Genomic DNA, 18,220 nt, shown 5'->3' with positions numbered 1-18,220 from the left:
CTCCCACTGTATATAAGGCTTGAAAATGCGAATAAATTTGTGCTGTGTGAGCTGAGCGTTGGCTCTCCGAGTGACACGTTTCGAGATTTGAAGAGACCTTGGTGTTGGTGTTATCACAAGAAATTGCAAAGACTATGCCAAATAACATAGCTTGGAGGCACTTTTATTTTCTGTGGTGCTGCCAAAAGGAAAAAGGAAAAATTAAACCCTCTCCCTCATGACACTAAACCAAAATGTGATTATCCTCATACACTGTTGTGTTTTATTAGATTTACTCTTTAACTTTATCACTTTCAATTAAAAAAAAAAGACCTACAGTACAGGCCTCAAAGCAAAAGCTCCTGTAGTCTCTCATTGATTTGGGCATTGCAGCTAAATTAGTTCTATTGTCCTCTTCTGTGTATTCAGAGCCAGTGTGCAGAAAATCACACGTCTCCATTCTGAGCTCAGGTCCAGGGGGCCATCAGTGTTATTCATGCACCCAGCTAGGTTGGAATTGCCAACTACAGCTCATTCAATACAACCTTTTTTCCCTCTAAAACCGAACACTGACTCTTTGCAAAGAAACTGCCTGAGCGATATTTGATTTTCAAAAGATAACTTAATCCAAATTGAAATATTCAGCCTGGTTTGACTGGTTCAGCTGGTAATAATGAGCGGTTGTTGCCTTTCATATTACCAGGTGAATGCTAATACGGTTTCTTTTTGTAGCGGAGGGTAAAAAAGCAATTTCGGCCGACATTGAGGCACATCCTAACTGGTTTCACACTGAATTGGTTTCTCATTAACTTTCATTAACTTTCAGTTCGGGGCTAAAGATATTGTAAAATAGAGGTAATTAAAGCCCAAAAGCCACCAAGCTTTTTCATTCACATGAGCTAATAAAAGATTGATATTCTCTTCATCATGCCCTGAAAAATGTTTCTTTTTGAATCAAATCTTTGGTGCGATCAGCCGTGTAATGGCAAGTGTAGCCACGCCATTGTGTGGAGTCTTATTAAGCTTTAATAGTCCCATCCCCAAAATACCATGTGGTGCCGAGATAGGAGGCAGAGATAGCCATTTTTCACTTGAAGGTGCACATTGCAATTGGAACTCAAAATGCTCTTCTTATATAACTTTCACTCAACCAAGAAATCATCGACAAGAAAACTATTTTTAGCGTGCTTGTAGAAACATCTTGAATATGAAATTGAGATGACTATTTTGTGATATTTTCTGTTTTCCTGTTGAGCAAAACCTTTCACCTTAAATCAGAGAATGTTCCAGTGCTTTTGGTTTCATAAAAATATCTGCCTTGAAATCGCAGGTATGTGACCTTTCCACGTTTAACTTTATTCCGAGAGATGACAGATTTGGGCGGACACTCTGAAATATTTATGTTTGAAAGTCCCAAAGGCTGGAAATGGTTTAGGGATGTTTGCAGAGTGCTGTTCCATGGACTTTCTGCACCTACCGAAGCTCTGCAGGGGCAATCCATGTAAAAAAGGCAAACGATTAAACCACTTTTGAAATGTAGACACTAAAATCATTTTTCATCAGTTTATAAATGTCCTTCCTCCAACACAACCTCTCTTTTGATTGGTTCTTCTTTTTTTACAGCTTCACAAGCAAGTAATGTGTAATAAGCAACAGCAATGTGTGAAACTTTATTTTTAAACTCTGCTCTCCCTAAACACTCCAGTAACACAGTGCACCTTCTATTGATATGAAAGAACTAAACTCATGTTGTCTTGATGATGTTAACTGATACAAACAAGCATTTTTACAACTTGTACTTACAAAACAAGGTTACGATCAAAATGTGAGAGCCTTATACTTACAGAATAAGGTTATCCTGATCCTAGCTATCCCTCCTTGGATTTGCAATTCCTTGTAATAAATCCTTTTTAATCATCTTTCAGCGAAACCAGAAGGCTCTTATTTCTGTGAATCCTTTCAATACTAGAACAAAATTACCGTATTTTCCAGACTATAAGTCACTCCAATCAAAAAATGCTTAATAAAGACGTAAAAAAAAAAAAAACACTTATAATTCGCTCCGGAGTATAAGTTGCACCAGTAACTGCACCATTGACAAGCCTCTTCCAGCAACACGTTGTCCAAGCACCCATTTGAGAACTCGTTCCTCCAGCTGTGGCCATCAAGCTTTCAGTCCACGATTAGCCTTTTTTGTTTTCATTGCAGTAAAAGTAACCGCTTATCGCCAGTCCCTCACAAGTTCCTCACTAACTCCGCACTTTTTTTCTGCTGCTCGATTACCATTTTTTAAATCTTCAGTGGAGTAGCAGATACTGGCACATAAAAGCCTAGAGCGCCCTCTGTCAGTGTGAAAATGACAAACATTGTGGGATTATATATTTTGATATATAAGTCGCACCTGAGTATAAGTCGCACCCCCAGCCAAACCATGAAAAAAACTGTGATTTGTAGTCCGGAAAATACGGTACTTTTTTCTACTTCTACAAAAATAAACCTTTGTTACATGTTGGCTGCGTCTGACACATTACAACACAAAAACATGTGAATGCTTGGCTATATTGCTTTTGATTAAAAAGCCAAAACACAACAAAAAGAATTGCAAACTATTTTGGATAGGAGCAAAGTCAGAAGTTGTGAACACGGGCAGGATTATACCAATACCTCACAGTGTAAATATAGAAATTCCTTCCATGTCCCTCACAGCTATGTCCTTGAGTGCTGTCACTCTCCCTTCAGATGCTCAGGTAATCACTTGCACACTGTAGTCTCATTAATGTGTTTTTGGCCACTTTCCAAACTCTTTTTGTTTATCCGTGGGCTACCGCTACTCCATTTCCTCCCATGTTTACTTGCCGTATTCTCATAATACCAGATTGCCAGGACTACCGGGACTTCTCCTGACAAAGAAAGGTGCCATATGGTGTTTACAAATGGCAACGGCAAAGTCAACCAAGTCTGAGGCTGTATTTCAAGGTGATATTCGAGCCAGTGGCAGCGCTGGCACTTGGAGACAGGAGGAGAGTGAATGGGTAGCATTATGAAACATCCCCCAAAGACGCATTGCACTGAGGGATTTGTATGGATTTAAGTTGCAATAGAGAAGCCTGTCTCAGATTTATGCACTTGTGGCAAATTTAGGAAATGAGGGAAGGTGCGTCAGATGCCAAAGCCACAGAGCATCAATCACAAAGGTGCCCAGAATATGACTTCAGACTCTAAAAGGACGAAGACAAAGTGGTTGAGGGGGAGAAGGCAACAGTGTTTGGGAGGAGTGAGGGATGGGAGAGAGCCATAGATGTCTGGCTGTTTGATGGGTCCTGTCAAAGGAGTAACACAATGACCTTTGGTGGATGGCTGAGCTTGTTTGTGCAGATTTTGCGTAAACTTTGCAAAGTAGTCAGGTAGTCAAGAAGACCACTTAGAAATTAAACCTTTGGCTTGCTTTCGATTTTGTGATGTAGACGAAAGTGTTTCCTCTAGTTCTCTATCTACATTGGGAAGAAAAAGAAAACCAATCTATCTATCTATCTATATATATATCTATATATCTATATATCTAATCATTTCTCAGATTAATGCCCAGCTCATTCGACCGTATTAAATGAAAATCCTGGTTCATAGACGTTCCTTCGAGACTGAGTTTCCCCCTCAGCGAACACCCTTGTGACCTAATGACCAGTTTGACTGACACTTCCCTCTTTGACCATCTCCTCCATGTGCTGAACCGTAACCCCATCTCCTCTCCACCTGTCCTGAAATATATATATTAAAACCTTTATAGTATACTCACGGCTTGGAAAATCAGCCCTTTTTCAAAGCCAGGCTCCGGCGGCAATTGTACCCTGTCCCCTTTTTGTGAACTGGGAGCTCTCCAACTCAATACCAGTTAATGAGAGGTCGCAACCCCCCCTGGAGGAAGCCAATATTAGCCGGTGCGCCGCTCATGGGGGAGTTTTTTTGAATGGGGGTGAGGCACAGAAGGCAATCACAGTTAATCACAATGAAAAAAAGGCAACACTTTGATCTCGCGTTTCTTGGGAGCAAACCATCCAGAGACCAGTTAGATCCTGTTTATTTCTCATCAAGGTTTTTCAACCATAGTTATAGAGTCATGCATAAAACATTTCTTAAGGTTTTTTTTAAGGTTGTTATTTTCCCCAGATTGACCATAAAAAGTGCGGTAGATGGCAGGCTAATAATGATGCCAGAAAGCCTTTCCGACGTTATTTGTGAAGGCGCCATACTTCTGCATAAACTTGAAAAGCAAATGAAACTCCCCAGCTATGTGTGTCTGTTTGCTCTAATTTTCTTGTTGCTGCTCTGATGCCTTGTTAATAGTCGTATCTTTCCACAGCGTGATGTGCAGTCAAGTCATTAAGCCAGCTGCAGCATCTCATTATACTTTTATAGAAATCATTTGGGAAATTACAGTGATTTGCAAGTTTTTTGTGCATAAAAATTGTTATGCTTATAAAGATATAAATTATGTAAATATCTAAAGTTGACAGTTGCTAATTTGTCTTGTGAATTTGAAGGTAAACAAGCACTTGAGGGCTTGGTAAAGTCTTGGCACTATCTCACAATATTGGATTTCAGCTGAGAAACTTCATCAAGCTCCAACCATCAAAACCAGTAGCACAGAAGCAACAACACAATGATTTGCGCTGGAACTTCGTTTTGAATGGTCAATTTTTGAGGCATCTAAAATAGTCCAAACTCACAGTGAATAAACAAAACTTTTACTTTCTGTATCCGGTCATTTTCACCTCAACTCTGAAGTCAACACATCATAAAGTGAGTCATTAAATGTGAACAAGTCTTGGTAACAGACAACTCCACCATTGTCTTTCTTTTATTTTTTTATTTTTATGTCTAAGATGTTGAACGGCGCCTGTTCCAGAGACGGGAGCTGACTGAGCCCTTGTTAAATTGCACTGCAGTGAATTGTGTGCCTGTCTTTTGAAACAACCGCACTCTGCTCCTCTCTATTTCAGGACGCAGATTCACTTCACGGTGGCCATTGATTTCACCGCATCAAATGGTGAGTGACTTCTGTAGTTATCGCCTCGTCTCTCTGCTCCTTATTGCTTGATGTACACCTGCGTTTTTTTTATGCAAATGAAAGAGTCTTGGTTTGAAATGGCATTTTCCTCAATTTCAAACCAACACAGTTTAAGTTTTGCTTCTCTAGTTGACAGGTTTTGTTTTCTTCAGATAAATAAATATTGAAGTTGTTGCCACATGATATTGAAACTTATAAGCGTCTCTAGTTTTGAGTCCGGTTATTCCACTGACAAATCAAAGTGACAAAAAGTTATCACAAGTATGGGGAGGGTCCGTTTGTTTGTTCTATCTCCTATTACCATAAAATAATTGAGGCAATGTTCCTTTAGTTTAGTTTCAGTGTTGTTCTCTCTTTGGATTTTCACCAGTGGCTATTCTCAGCTGCACTGCGACATCTCCCATAAAGCTCCTAGTGAAGTCCTACGTATCCAGTAAATGCTTTCCACACCTCTCCATCTCTTGCTAAGTGTAATACTTTCATCGCAAAGTAAAAACACTCCCGTCACAACAGCCACATTGGCTGATCGGGCTGTTTTGTTTTTCTCTTTTTTGAAACAGCTGCACTTTGAAGGGGAGCAAGAGATGGGGGTAGTGGGAGGGACTTATAAATTGTGTGAAAATCAAAACATTTTTTTCCAGCTATTTTAGATCAATTGTGCATTTGTAAGATAGTGATAAAGACGCATTTTGATATTATTACCAAATGCTAGCAAGCACAAGATGGCGGAAGATGCCCTTGAAAAGACATGTTTATTATTAACATTGTTATTACAAGCCCTGCTCACATGAATCCAAAACTACAGCGATGGTTGTTAGTTGAAAGGCTATGTTGACATCAAATTCTAGGACATCATGAATGATATCTATTACAATTACACTTTTTTTGATGCAGCCATATTGTAACATTGGATGAGCTTCCGTTCACTTTCTGCATCTCCGCTCAAGGCACACTGTTCTCACTGCAGTTGTCAATCCATCCCAGTCTAAGGTTGGGCCTGGCTGCTCTTGTCTCTCCAGGAAACCCCTCTCAGTCCACGTCACTGCACTACATGAACCCATACCAGATGAATGCATATGCCATGGCGCTGAAGGCCGTGGGGGAGATCATCCAGGACTACGACAGTGATAAGATGTTCCCTGCGCTGGGCTTCGGGGCCAAGCTACCTCCTGACGGGCGGGTGTCCCACGAGTTCCCTCTGGTAAGACACGGAGTTATATTCATTGTCACTGACTTAATCTTGAAGTCAAGGAATAAATGTTAGACATTTATGGCATTCAACAGAGATAGTGCATACCGAAAATGTGTGGCATAAAGATTCAGTAGCTTCTTGTCCAACTGACAAATCAGAGAAACACAAGGTCCGTTGAAATTACAAACATGGTGTCTTATGCAAGTAAAAAGGAACGGCTATGCAAGTGTCTGCAAATCAATGAACCAACTAAATGTTGTTAGAACTTGAGTGTGCATTTTAGCGACACCCACAAATACACTCAATAGGACCGTCCTTAAATCAGACGATGTCTGATGTCGGCTCCAACGTTCAACCACCCTGTTTTTGGAAAGATAGTTGTACTGGCTGGTCTTATCTTCCGCCAGCAAATCCCCTATCGCACAATCTGTATGCAAGTGTGTTTGTGGCGATCAACACCTGGGCGGGGCTGCCAGGGCAACGAGCTTGGGCGCACATAAAAACATACACAAAACCAGTTTAAAAACATGCAGCATTAAACACACTAAAGAAAGAAACGTAAAAACAGCCCGCTCGTGCCCATGACTAATATACCTGCTGCTCCAGTGCCTGCAGCCAGCTCTCATCGGACAATCTACTAACTTTATTTAAACAGTCTGGGTCCCGAGAGAATATACCAATGGTCTCAATGAGCAATGTGCTCTCCACAAGGCAGAAACGTGATCAAACACCAGCATGTGTCCAACCCCCCAGCGTCCCCCTACAGCCTCCGCCCGAGGAAATCATTCAAGTCTAGTAGGTGGGAAAAAAGGTTTGGGGCTGTTGCTCTACATGGCATTGCTATTCGCCGTGGGTGTCGGTCCAGCCCATGTCCAGCCCACTTACTGTGTCAGGTCTGAGCTGAAGATTTCACAGAGCACCCCTCGTCAGTGCCAAAGTCTAGTGTTACAGCCTGTGTTTAAAAACACGAGATTGGACCTTTAAATTTATCATGATAAATTATTTACCGTCCACATCAGTGTCTTTGTTGACATTCCTCTACATGTGTGCTAAGCGTGTTTTCATGTTCGGCACGAGTGTGTGCGTTTCCTAATGGATCCCTCCACACCTTTGCATGTGCATAATTCACCGTGGACCCATTTACCTTTATAGTGCAAATCAGGGTCCATTGGCTGAAGGTTCCTCAAATCAATGTGGCTTCTCGCGGCTGCCTAATGCTCTCATACCGCGGGATAGAGCAGCTATAATGAGAGGTCTGTGCACCGGATACTTTCAGCCTCACTGCATGTTTCCATTCCCATTCGACTATTAGGATTTATCTAAAAAGGGGAGTGAGGGAGCATAATTTCTTTCATAAAGGAACACTGGCTGCGGTGTGTTTGGTAAAGGTTGAGCACATTTTCAATTGGAGAAGTCTTACCTGGTGCCTTGGTTTCCAAAAATCCCAGGGGCTGCAAATGACTGGTGTTGATTTTTAGCTAAAGTTGGATGAGTGCCAGATCAAAATATTGATTTCCCAAAAGACGAACCAAATGAGATCAGATTTTTTTCTGGTATTAGATAGTTGTGTTTATCCTGGAGGAAATTTAAAGCCGATAAATCCACCCAACCACAAAATGTAATCTTCGAAGGATTACATATTTTACCCACAATCTCTGGTAAATGGGTTTGTGGAAAGTATACTTAATTTGTTGTTGTTGCTTTGATTGGCTGAAAGAGAAAGTGTTAGTTATAGACATAAAAGTTTTTAATTTCACTAGATAAGTACTTTAGTCTCAATAGAATTCAAATGCCGATAAACCTATACCTAAGCAAAAAAATCCACCGTTTTTGAAAGTTTTCCTGCTGCAGTTTATTTCCGTTGAAAGAGGCATAAAATGTATCTTTACTTTGATTAGGTCGACACTTCAGTGATCCCAGTGGAAATTTGAAGCTGATGAATCAATGTTTCATCATATCCTTTTAGCGTCTGCGTGGAAAATTGGCTATTTTTAGCAACAGCTGTTGTTTGGGGGTAAAACACGGCACACAGTAATTATGAATTAGGATGAGAGCCAGCGCAACTGCAATGTAACAAGTGCAACATGTATATTGATCTGAAACTAACTTTCCCTAAAACCCTGTATATCTTAAAGTACTGCATTCACGTTTTCATACTTACAAAAAGCTTTATTTAATACTTTATTATTAAGATAAAACACTAAACAACAGTTTAATTATTTCAATGATGTTTGTTTATTAATTGGTTCAGGTGCCTGTTCATTAACACATGAGTAACATGCTGTTTCCACAGGACTGATTTCCATCTGTTGTCCCAAATGCGGACACACAAATGAATCCATTCTGGTCTATTGTACATGTTTTTAGTGGCAGGGAAAATTGGAGCACCCAGGGGAATCCTACATAGGCGTGGGTGAACATGCAAACTCCACACAGAAAACCCCATTTGGTTCAGGATCAAAGCCTGCAGTGATTATCGCAAGAGCGCTATAGCACCATGTTCCCTGTTTGAAATGATGTTTCATTCTTGGTCCTCTTCTTTCTCTCAGAATGGAAATGTGGATAATCCATACTGTAATGGCATGGAGGGCATCCTCGACGCATACCATCAAAGTCTCAAGACGGTGCAGCTGTACGGACCCACCAATTTCGCTCCTGTGGTGAACCATGTTGCCAGGTACTTTTCGCAGTTATCAGCCCAGGAACACATCCGCTGTCCTGTTTGAAGGTCTATCTGTCTGTAGACTGTCGAGGATAAGCCGACACGCTGTCAGAGTGAGAATGAGAGATGATTGTTATGAGAGAAGCAGAGATAACGAGAGTGGCGTCTGGCATAAACACCAGTGGTAATTGGACAGACTAGAGCTCGGAGCGTTGAGACAGAGCAGCACTTTGTTACATGAACACATCCCTGGTGTTAGAATGACAGGAAGCAAGAGAGTGTAGTGATGGCAGGATACAGCTTTCTGTTACAATCATACAAACATTGAAGTGAGGAAAATAGCTACTAAACTTAATCACGGTTTGTTTCAGATAGCTCTAGCATAGATTTGGGTTGTTATAAAAGGAAAAGAAACGGCTTGAAATACAGCTCCAACTTTCACCACATCGAAGTATAGGTAAGTGGCAGTATATAACCTTTCTTTTTGCCAGGGGAACCTTTGATGTTAAGCATGTGTATTTCAAGAGTTTTCTGGCCAAGAGGCAGCAGCAGTTAGAGACATCACCCCTTGACCTGAAACGTACCCGTTCTGTCCTTGCCAATGGCAATTCAGACTGTTTTTTATGTCCCAGAGCTACCATGTATGTATAAACATGTGAGCAAATGAGATTTAGTCAGTGCAGCCAGAGTCAACCCCAGGGCAATGGTTACATTAACAGCTTACTCTTAGGTCCATAGTGTAGACTAATGCTAATTTATTATACCGAATAAAATGTATCCTCCATCAACCAAAACACACAAAAGGCAGCTAGTAAATTAAAATGTTGTTGTTGTAGTTGGTCTCTTCAGATATCCACACCACAAGTATTAGATACTTTCCACTTTATCCAAACGTCTCTGTTGTATGCATGCTCATCTACGCTTCTAATACAGACTTGAGTAACAGCAAAATGCAAAAAGCCCCAAGTCATTTACTGTTTGAAAACAATAATGTTCATAGAAACTTATCTTAACAACGGCTCTTGGCTAAATGACTTTTGACTTCATAAAACTGGGTGAAAATGGTATCGTATACAGACACTTTAAAACACTGCAGACCGCTTGATACACACCAGAACCATCTTTGTGAATTATAAACACATCTTGACATGAATAAAATGCACAAATTGCCTCATAAAAAGCTAAAATAGTTCTTGCCTGAGTTCGTTACGTCTGTGCCTCACGGCTGCAGTAAGTCAGTGAGTTTGGCCTGGAGGAAGAAACATTGTTAATTAGTTGATTTTAAGAAAGTAAAACATTTAAAACTATACTGCATAACATTTCACCAAGTTGAGATGCGGCTGTTCTGCTTCGACTAACAGCCAAACATACCTATTTGTCATACCTACATCATCAGCAGGGTAAAGCTGATTCATGACAGTCTAAACGCTGCTCGCTTTCCCCATTAGTGGGGGACCAATTCAACGCTTGGTGAATTCTGTTTGGGAGAGCTGGTGACGTCATCGTTATGTATATATAACCCAATTATGTCCTCAGGTAAAAGTATTAAACACATTTTAATTGCTATGAATTGTATGGATGGTATACATCAAAGAGATATTTCAATATTTTTGACATAGGGCCTCATTTCCTAGTTATCCAGTGTGGTTGATTTCTGGAGATTTTAGTGGTGCTAGTGCTAGGTTAGCGCATGTCTATGGTAACTAGTAGCCTGCATTAATAACCTTATCGGGTATTCCTCCAAACGTTGCCATATCTGATTTGTAGAAAGCTCCTTTGTGAATTCCACGTGTAGTAATGCCGGCCGCAGGTAAACAAACTACTGTAGAGCAGGTAAGCTAGCAGATCACTCCACCGCTGCATAGCTTACAACCAGGAAGCTGATGCTGCTCAAATATAAGTTCTTTTAAATGCAAAATGGTTATATTTAGAAAATTATTCAGTCAACACAGACATTTATATGGGTAGTCTGGTGTTATAAGTGATTTTCCTCAGGTGCACTGTGCTTGGGTCAGTAATGCAGGGTACTCGTTACCATAGACATGCACTAGCCTAGCACTAGCCTAGCACCACTAAACCCTTCAAATATAAGGACTGCAAGAATTTAAAAAAAAAAAAAAATCTCTAGAAATCAACAACACTCTGGATAACTTTCGAAAAACCCACTACAGCAACTGCCCCTACAAGGCGTGTTTCTAATGATACACTACATTGAATATATTGCTCTCATTTGATCTGGCAACCACTGTGCAATAATAATAGCTAGAAGGTCCGCGGTTCAATTCCCACCTGGACGGGGCCTTTCTGTGTGGAGTTTGCATGTTCTCCCCAGGTCTGCGTAGGTTTTCTCCGGGTACTCCGGTTTCCCCTACCACTAAAAACATGTACAATAGATTCCCCTCTGGGGCCAGGATTCCCCTGAAAAAGAGATTCTTAATCTCAGTGGGACTATCCTGGTTAAATAAAGGTCAATAAAAAAATTAAAAAAACAACTGTATCATGCCAACTGTTTGGGGCGTCAAGCCACCCATGGAATGGAATTGGCCACTCCACTCAAAGGGGGAAAAAGTCAAATATACTAAATTAAGTTTACCAGAATGGTGAAATATAAATGTTTAGTTTACAATATTTTTTTCTGAGCCCCAGTGGAAAATGGATATACCTCTGTTTTTTGTGGCATTTTCATATCCAATCTATTTTAACGTCTTCAGCTCTTATGTACCAAACGCTCATAATGCATTTCAAAGCTTGACCTGATCTGCCTCTGTGTCTCATGCATAAAGACCTGTTGTTCTTGTGCGCGTTAGTAGTAATAAAAACCTCCTTAATCTCCTCGACACTCACCATCACTCTTCTTCCTCTCTGTGTGACCCTGCTCTGATTAAAGCGCTTTCCTCCGCGCGTCAAATTTACAAAGCTGCACTCCACTGTGGCGGTGACCGTTGACCTGTCCTTGGCTCTTGAGGATCATCTTGCCATGTTTTCTCTCTGCACTCATCAAGCGAGGTCGACGCGTATTTCAGAGAAATCAATAAACTTCTGAAAGAGGGAGACAGCGGCGCTTGCATAAACAGTTTGATAAATAATTCATGGCAAAGTTGGGTATTTGAAAGTAGGCCACACTCGCTGCACGTCTCTGATGATGCCTGGAACACCTTTGAGACACACTTATCATTTTACAGCTTTTATACACGTCTATATTAAGTTATTGTGTCACCCGCGCTGCAGTCTGTGTGGGTTGTCTCCAAACTCCTCATCTCTGACACAGCGGTTGCACTCGCGGCTTCTGCTTTTGTTCTGTTTGCAAACACAACACTAAACTTTAGATAACTCCGCCAACGTGCCTTAGCATCTTTCCACTGTGTTCTGCTTTAAGCCATGTTCAGTATAATACACCGACAGACTTCATACACTTAGCTTTTTGTGTTGTTCCAAAATATTCTTCAGTCGTTTGTCAAAAATGGGCAGGCAAAAGCAAAAGACAAAAGACAAACCAAATACGTTGAAACATTTTAGCAGAGTCACGCGTTTGCACGTTAATCTCCTGCTTCTGCTTTTCTGCTGCCTACTTTACATTATTTGCCACTTTGAAAGTCCCAAGTATACTATTCTGATCCAGCCTCAAATCAGGCCATTGTGGCTGCTTTGCCTGATCCGATAATAATGGATCAGTAAAAACCTTGGCTTCATGTATTGTATGAAAAAGACACTAAAAAGTCATTGCAAAGTCAATAAATGACTCTCCAGATATTGACTATAATTTAGCTTCTTTAGGTTTTGTTGTCTCTGTTTCAGATATGCTGCGGCTGTGAACGACGGCTCCCAGTACTTTGTGCTGCTCATCATCACAGACGGCGTCATATCAGACATGGCTCAAACAAAGGAGGCCATTGTGAATGTGAGTACTGTCTGTGGACTGTCACTTTGGTGCCGCTGCAGGTGTCCAGAGCAGACACTGCACTTGTGTTCAATCGCTGCTACCACTGGATTTAAGGATTTGAGGGATGTTTTCTGCTTCACTTATCTGCAGACTTTTGCAGAATGTTGTGTTTGTGCAATATTTTTCTTTGGGATGAGCCCTTTGGAGGCAGTCTGGTTCAGATGAGATTTATTTACAGGTCACTCTATCAGTAGTTCACTGCAAAGTTACTGCCTGATACTATTGAGTCACTGTGCTGTGTGCACAGCTTGCATTTACCTCAAAAACTGTACATAATGATCCTTTGTCTCCTCAGCCTTTGACCCCCAGCAGACTGGGTTTAAAGGGAATTTGCGACTGTTAATCAAACCTTTCGAACAGCCACACCTTCCTTTTAAGATCTTGTCTGCTGCTCTGCGCTGCTGCTGTGCTCTGTGCTGCCTATTCTCCAATACGTCTGGACCTGTGTGCCCCGTCTCCCGCTGACTGAGCAAAGCCTGAGTGACCTCTGATCTCAGGCTGTGTGCCGGACAGCGGAGGCAGGCACCGGCTGAGGGTTTTATCCGTACTCTCGGGCTTTTTGTTTGTCTAACAGATCAACAGGGACTTTCTAAGGACACTTTTGGATTCTGGTGTCAGCCTTTTTGTGGCTTATTGCACCTAAAGTCCTCAGTGGTTCCACGTTGTCTGTCTGGAGTATATTATTAGATTTAACCTTTGCCATGATGGAAAACAAACTCACGTAAACTTTATTTTTAGTCAGTTGAAAAGAAAAGCCATTTTTGTAAAATAAAAAAACTTCCTCTGTATTGGCTCTATTAGGCCAGCAGAGAGTTTAATAGATAATAATTGGTGAATCTGGTCAAAGAAAAGAAAAGAGAAAACTTCTCTGAGATACACAAAGAACACATATTCAATCCTATATATTACTGTCCTGATACTATACTATCGTATGCAGTTCTACACGATGCTATACCACCATATAAAATAAGGTTAATATTCATAATAGGTGTTCCTTAACACTGTAAAAACGGTGAAAATATTGGAAAAAGAAGAATCAGAATATCTTTTCCTTGTCTCAACTAGGCAAGGCAAGTTTATTTGTAGAGCATTATTCATACACAGGGCAATTCCAAGTACTTCACAGACAATTCAGATCAAATCAATCCATAAAACATCAATATAATAATTAATTAATTCATTAAAAGTGAAGAGTGCAGATGTAAAACTTTCAGATGTCATTTGTGCAGCTAAAGATGTCAGTCTTCAGCCTGGATTTGAACATTATCAGAGAATCAAGTGATTGTCAATTTCATTGTAGTCTTTTTTTTATCGGTTCATTCTGACCTTATAACTTTATCAATACTGTATGTTTGACATAAGGAGGCTAGTGGACTCTAAGACGAGAATTTTCATCCCTCAACTCTGAACAAAGATGCTGGAGTGATGGATCACTCTATGGTTCAGAGAAAGTAACAAATGGTGTCGTCTAAATTATTCAGCCCTGGACGACTGCGCTGGCATTTAAAGGATATCTATACAGTGGTGTGAGGGTCTCCAGTGAAAAGGTCAAACACAGTGTGCGTATTATGTGGAGGAACAGAGGTCAGAACAAATGAGAGGGAAAAGAACCAGAGGGCCATGAAAAGAGGAGAGATGTGGTGCTATGAAACACCATGGGGTGGTCACTGGGGGCCGTCTCTGAGATGCTCTTCCAGGAACTGACCCATTTTAGTCGAGTGAATACAACTCAAAAACCTCATATCTGTCATGTATGCGCATTACAGGCCAAAGGGTAATGATTATTTTTCAACAGTGGACAATTGGACAGCTCAAACATAAGTGGCTTGCACTCAATTGGCTTGTCGCACGATGTGGCTACGTTACTTCCAATAACCTGAAACTCTGAGCACCAGTACTTCATGTTCCTGTTCATTTCCTATTGAGATTAGATATGTTCATCATATCTCATCAGATGAGTCGTCTGTGTTTATAAAGGCAGAACAATTGGCCTCGTGGCCAAAGGCTAACATGCGATAATAGATTAAATAAAAAATAAAGTCAAAGTGATATTATTTGTTTAATATATATTCGATTTTCAGCCTAACTAGTGCAGCCACATAGTGCAACAAGCCAATTCCTTGGCCAAGTGGGATTATTTGACCTTTACCAGGCAAAAGAACTAATCCTCATTTACAAACAACATATCATGTGTTGACATGAAAGCTGAAAGGTTTAGACCAGGAAATATCATCTTGTCCTATCAATGACTTTGAGGTCATACGAGTTCTGTCGGGCAAGATATTAAACTGTGGAGAATGTCATTTCTGAGTTGACTGAGTGATAATGTTTCCTTCATATGTTCTTCTATGTGATAGCATCACTTTTTTGACAAGCAGTGTTCAATAAATGTAACAATGTCACGTCACCTGTTGTGACCTGGGTGAATTCAAGGCCCTTATGCCATTTGCCATATGTTAGTGCAGTCTCTGTGACTATGACACATTTTTAAATATCCAAACATGTTAAATAAGTCATGACTTGGCCGTGTAAGGTAAGTAAGTGGTGGCAGAAATCATGTTTTATATATGCACCGTTTCACTTTATTTTTATTTATTTATTTACTTTCATTTTGTTGAACAATTGTATAATGTCAAATAAATCTTAAAGGCACTATAACTGATTTACTGGAACAATATTGGTTTTGTTCTCCTTTAACTCAGACATGTGTGGGAAAAACCCACATTTAAAAGTATTTGTATCCATGTCATGAACTTACAGACTAATTTTCTAGTATTTCTATGAAAGTCCCCTCTGAAAAGAGAATTGGGATGCTTCAAATATGTTAGGGAAGTTAGGAATGAGTTTGAACCACAACTAACATTTAGATTTAATGGCTTCCACTATGAATGTTTGTAATAATAATAAAAATAAAGGTTATATGGCCTTTAAGGTATGTCCTTGAGCTGTGGGTGTAAAGAGTGGTTCTTATTTCTGCACTATGTTGCTACAAAGCATGCCCTTATAATAGTGCACTTCACTCTGTCGGTAATGATGTGTTTTCTTTATAGACAAAGTGAAATGTTGTGGCATAATTTTGTCATCAGATCTCTTTCATTCACTGTGTCATTCATTCCTACCTTTTTTTACATTTCACGTAACAGTTTTGTTTGTGTTCTCACTGAGGAAATATGTCTGTCGATTAAGTGTACTTCCTCAGTGATGAGGAGCAGCGGGGTAAATGTGGAGTCTGTCGTTAAAAAGTGATTGTTTTCTCTTTTTGTTCAGGCTGCTAAACTGCCAATGTCCATCATCATAGTGGGAGTTGGACAAGCTGAGTTTGATGGTGAGACCTGCCTCTGTATTAAATGCTGGCCCTGCGCTGATTAATAAGTAGAAATGTACATAACTTTGTTCAATGTGTGTGTATAGTAGTTGTATTTCAAACCTTTCATGTTTGGCATGAAGATTGTATTGTTTAATTGAAATGAGACGTAAGATTTGAAGAAAGCATTTACTCCAAAACTAAACAATTTGATGTTTTTCCGGTCAGTTTCTATTGGATTGTGTTACACCAAATCCTTTTCTACCTCACTGTGTCATCTCCTTAAATCTGTTACTTTGTGTACAGCAATGGTGGAGCTGGATGGAGATGACGTGCGGATTTCCTCTCGAGGCAAACTCGCTGAAAGAGACATTGTACAGGTACACAAAAACAAATGTATTTTCCGCCATAAACATTAAGCCCAAAACCTCAAAGTCCCAGATGTGATCTCGTACAGGCTCGTGAGCAGCTGTGTCTTTCTGGCTTTGGATTATTTTAACAAATCACAAACTGATGTGGGATTTGTGAGAACAGAAAAACAAACAATGATTGGGCCTAGTCCCAAAGCTTAACACTACACCCTACACACAGACATCAAGCCATATCAGGCAAAATTGCACATGCATTGGCAATAAAGTTCCTGAAAATCTTCATTTTCAGGATCCAAACACAGAGACTAGTATTTCTTAATATAGTTCAACCATAAATGTACTGTATATATGACAAAAAAGCTAGCACGACTTTTTCATTTAGTTTTGATAATGCAAAAATTCCTATTCCAATTCTGCGCAATTCTGTGAAAACAGTTTCCTGATTCTTTGCTTGTGCTTTGGTGGAATAGTCAGTGGAATAGTTTTACATTAATTAATCTCCCTTAACCTCCCTTCTCCCTCTCCTGGATATTATTTCAGTGGGTTTGAGTGTGTAGTACCAGTCTGTTCAGCAATCATGTCATAAAATGATGATGATAATAATGATAATAATGACATGATAAAATTCCCTTTGAAACATGTTTGTAATCCAGTGCCTTGTTTATCGCGCCCGTGTCCGTGCTTTTGAAGTTTATTGAAGCGTAGAATTCCTCTGATCCGGATGCCTGGGCTCGGGAAAGGCATTTTAAACCACAGCTGCAGATCGTCATGAAGATTTCCTCTTTTCAGACGGTGTCTCCGCTTCGCTTATGTCTTTATGATGTAGTAGAGGTGGTTATGTTGCTCCAATAGATTATTCTTGAATGTGTGTGATTGCCTCCTCACTCCTCACGCTGCTCTGAACAACTGACGTGCATTGCCGTGGAGTCACACCGCTCTAACGCACCTGCCGCCACGCACACTCATCCCCCACACACGTGCGCACATTTCATATTGACGACACACAGTAATCGTACCGCACCTGCCGTGAGTGGTCTGTTGTCAACCTCTCATCCAGTGCTATTCCAAATGACGATGACTTTTTTTGTCTGCTGCAGTTTGTCCCGTTCAGAGACTACATGGACCGCACGGGGAACCACGTCCTGAGCATGGCGCGGTTAGCTAAAGACGTGTTAGCTGAGATCCCGGACCAGTTCATCTCCTACATGAAGAGCAAGGGCATCAAACCCAACCCCCCGCCGCCTCCGTATCTGTACGAGGACCAATCCCAGACCAATCCCGTGTGACCCCTCCCTTCCCTTCCGCCCCCGCACCTCCACCACCGCAACACTGTGGTGGACGGGACCCTGGCTCCACCAACCAAACCAACAATCCTCCTGTGGAAGGTCTTCAAGGCTCATCGCTGAATGAGACTCCGTTTTATCTGGAGCCCGGATTGATGGAAGTCGACGGACAGGACGAAGTGTGCATCGGTTCGAAATGGGGGGCTTAGTGGTGTGCCGTAAACTGTCCAAGTGGTGATAATCTGGCATTAGCGAATAACCCCCTAGAGGGCCTGCCCTGAAGGCGTCCATTCAATATTAGAATGTGTGTATCATGTCTGTGATACCTTTTTTGGGTAACGTGTGTTCAAATAGGAAATCAAGTGTATAGATCATTTATTTATTGCAGAAGTTATTTATTCCTTTATGGGGCTTTTCTTAATAG

At 40.7% G+C, this 18,220-nt stretch overlaps 1 protein-coding gene across 2 annotated transcripts in view; it reads left to right on the top strand.

Moving 5' to 3' along the window:
- The window catches only part of cpne5a (copine Va), a 102,400-nt gene extending 84,500 nt beyond the window's left edge, over window positions 1-17,900 (top strand). For both annotated transcript variants that reach the window (XM_079558175.1, XM_079558174.1), the window contains 7 exons: window positions 4,977-5,023; window positions 6,064-6,245; window positions 8,786-8,913; window positions 12,694-12,796; window positions 16,106-16,163; window positions 16,449-16,522; window positions 17,611-17,900. In XM_079558175.1, coding sequence (XP_079414301.1) covers window positions 4,977-5,023; window positions 6,064-6,245; window positions 8,786-8,913; window positions 12,694-12,796; window positions 16,106-16,163; window positions 16,449-16,522; window positions 17,611-17,799 — 781 coding nt within the window. In that variant the 3' untranslated portion in view covers window positions 17,800-17,900. The remainder of the gene's footprint in view (window positions 1-4,976; window positions 5,024-6,063; window positions 6,246-8,785; window positions 8,914-12,693; window positions 12,797-16,105; window positions 16,164-16,448; window positions 16,523-17,610) is intronic.
- Window positions 17,901-18,220: the final 320 nt, after the last annotated feature.

This window comes from Gobius niger, assembly GCF_951799975.1.
Source record: "Gobius niger genome assembly, chromosome: 6".
Taxonomy (NCBI): domain Eukaryota; kingdom Metazoa; phylum Chordata; class Actinopteri; order Gobiiformes; family Gobiidae; genus Gobius; species Gobius niger.
Note: the sequence above shows the minus strand (reverse complement) of the source record. Positions and strands in the feature narration are given on the sequence as shown.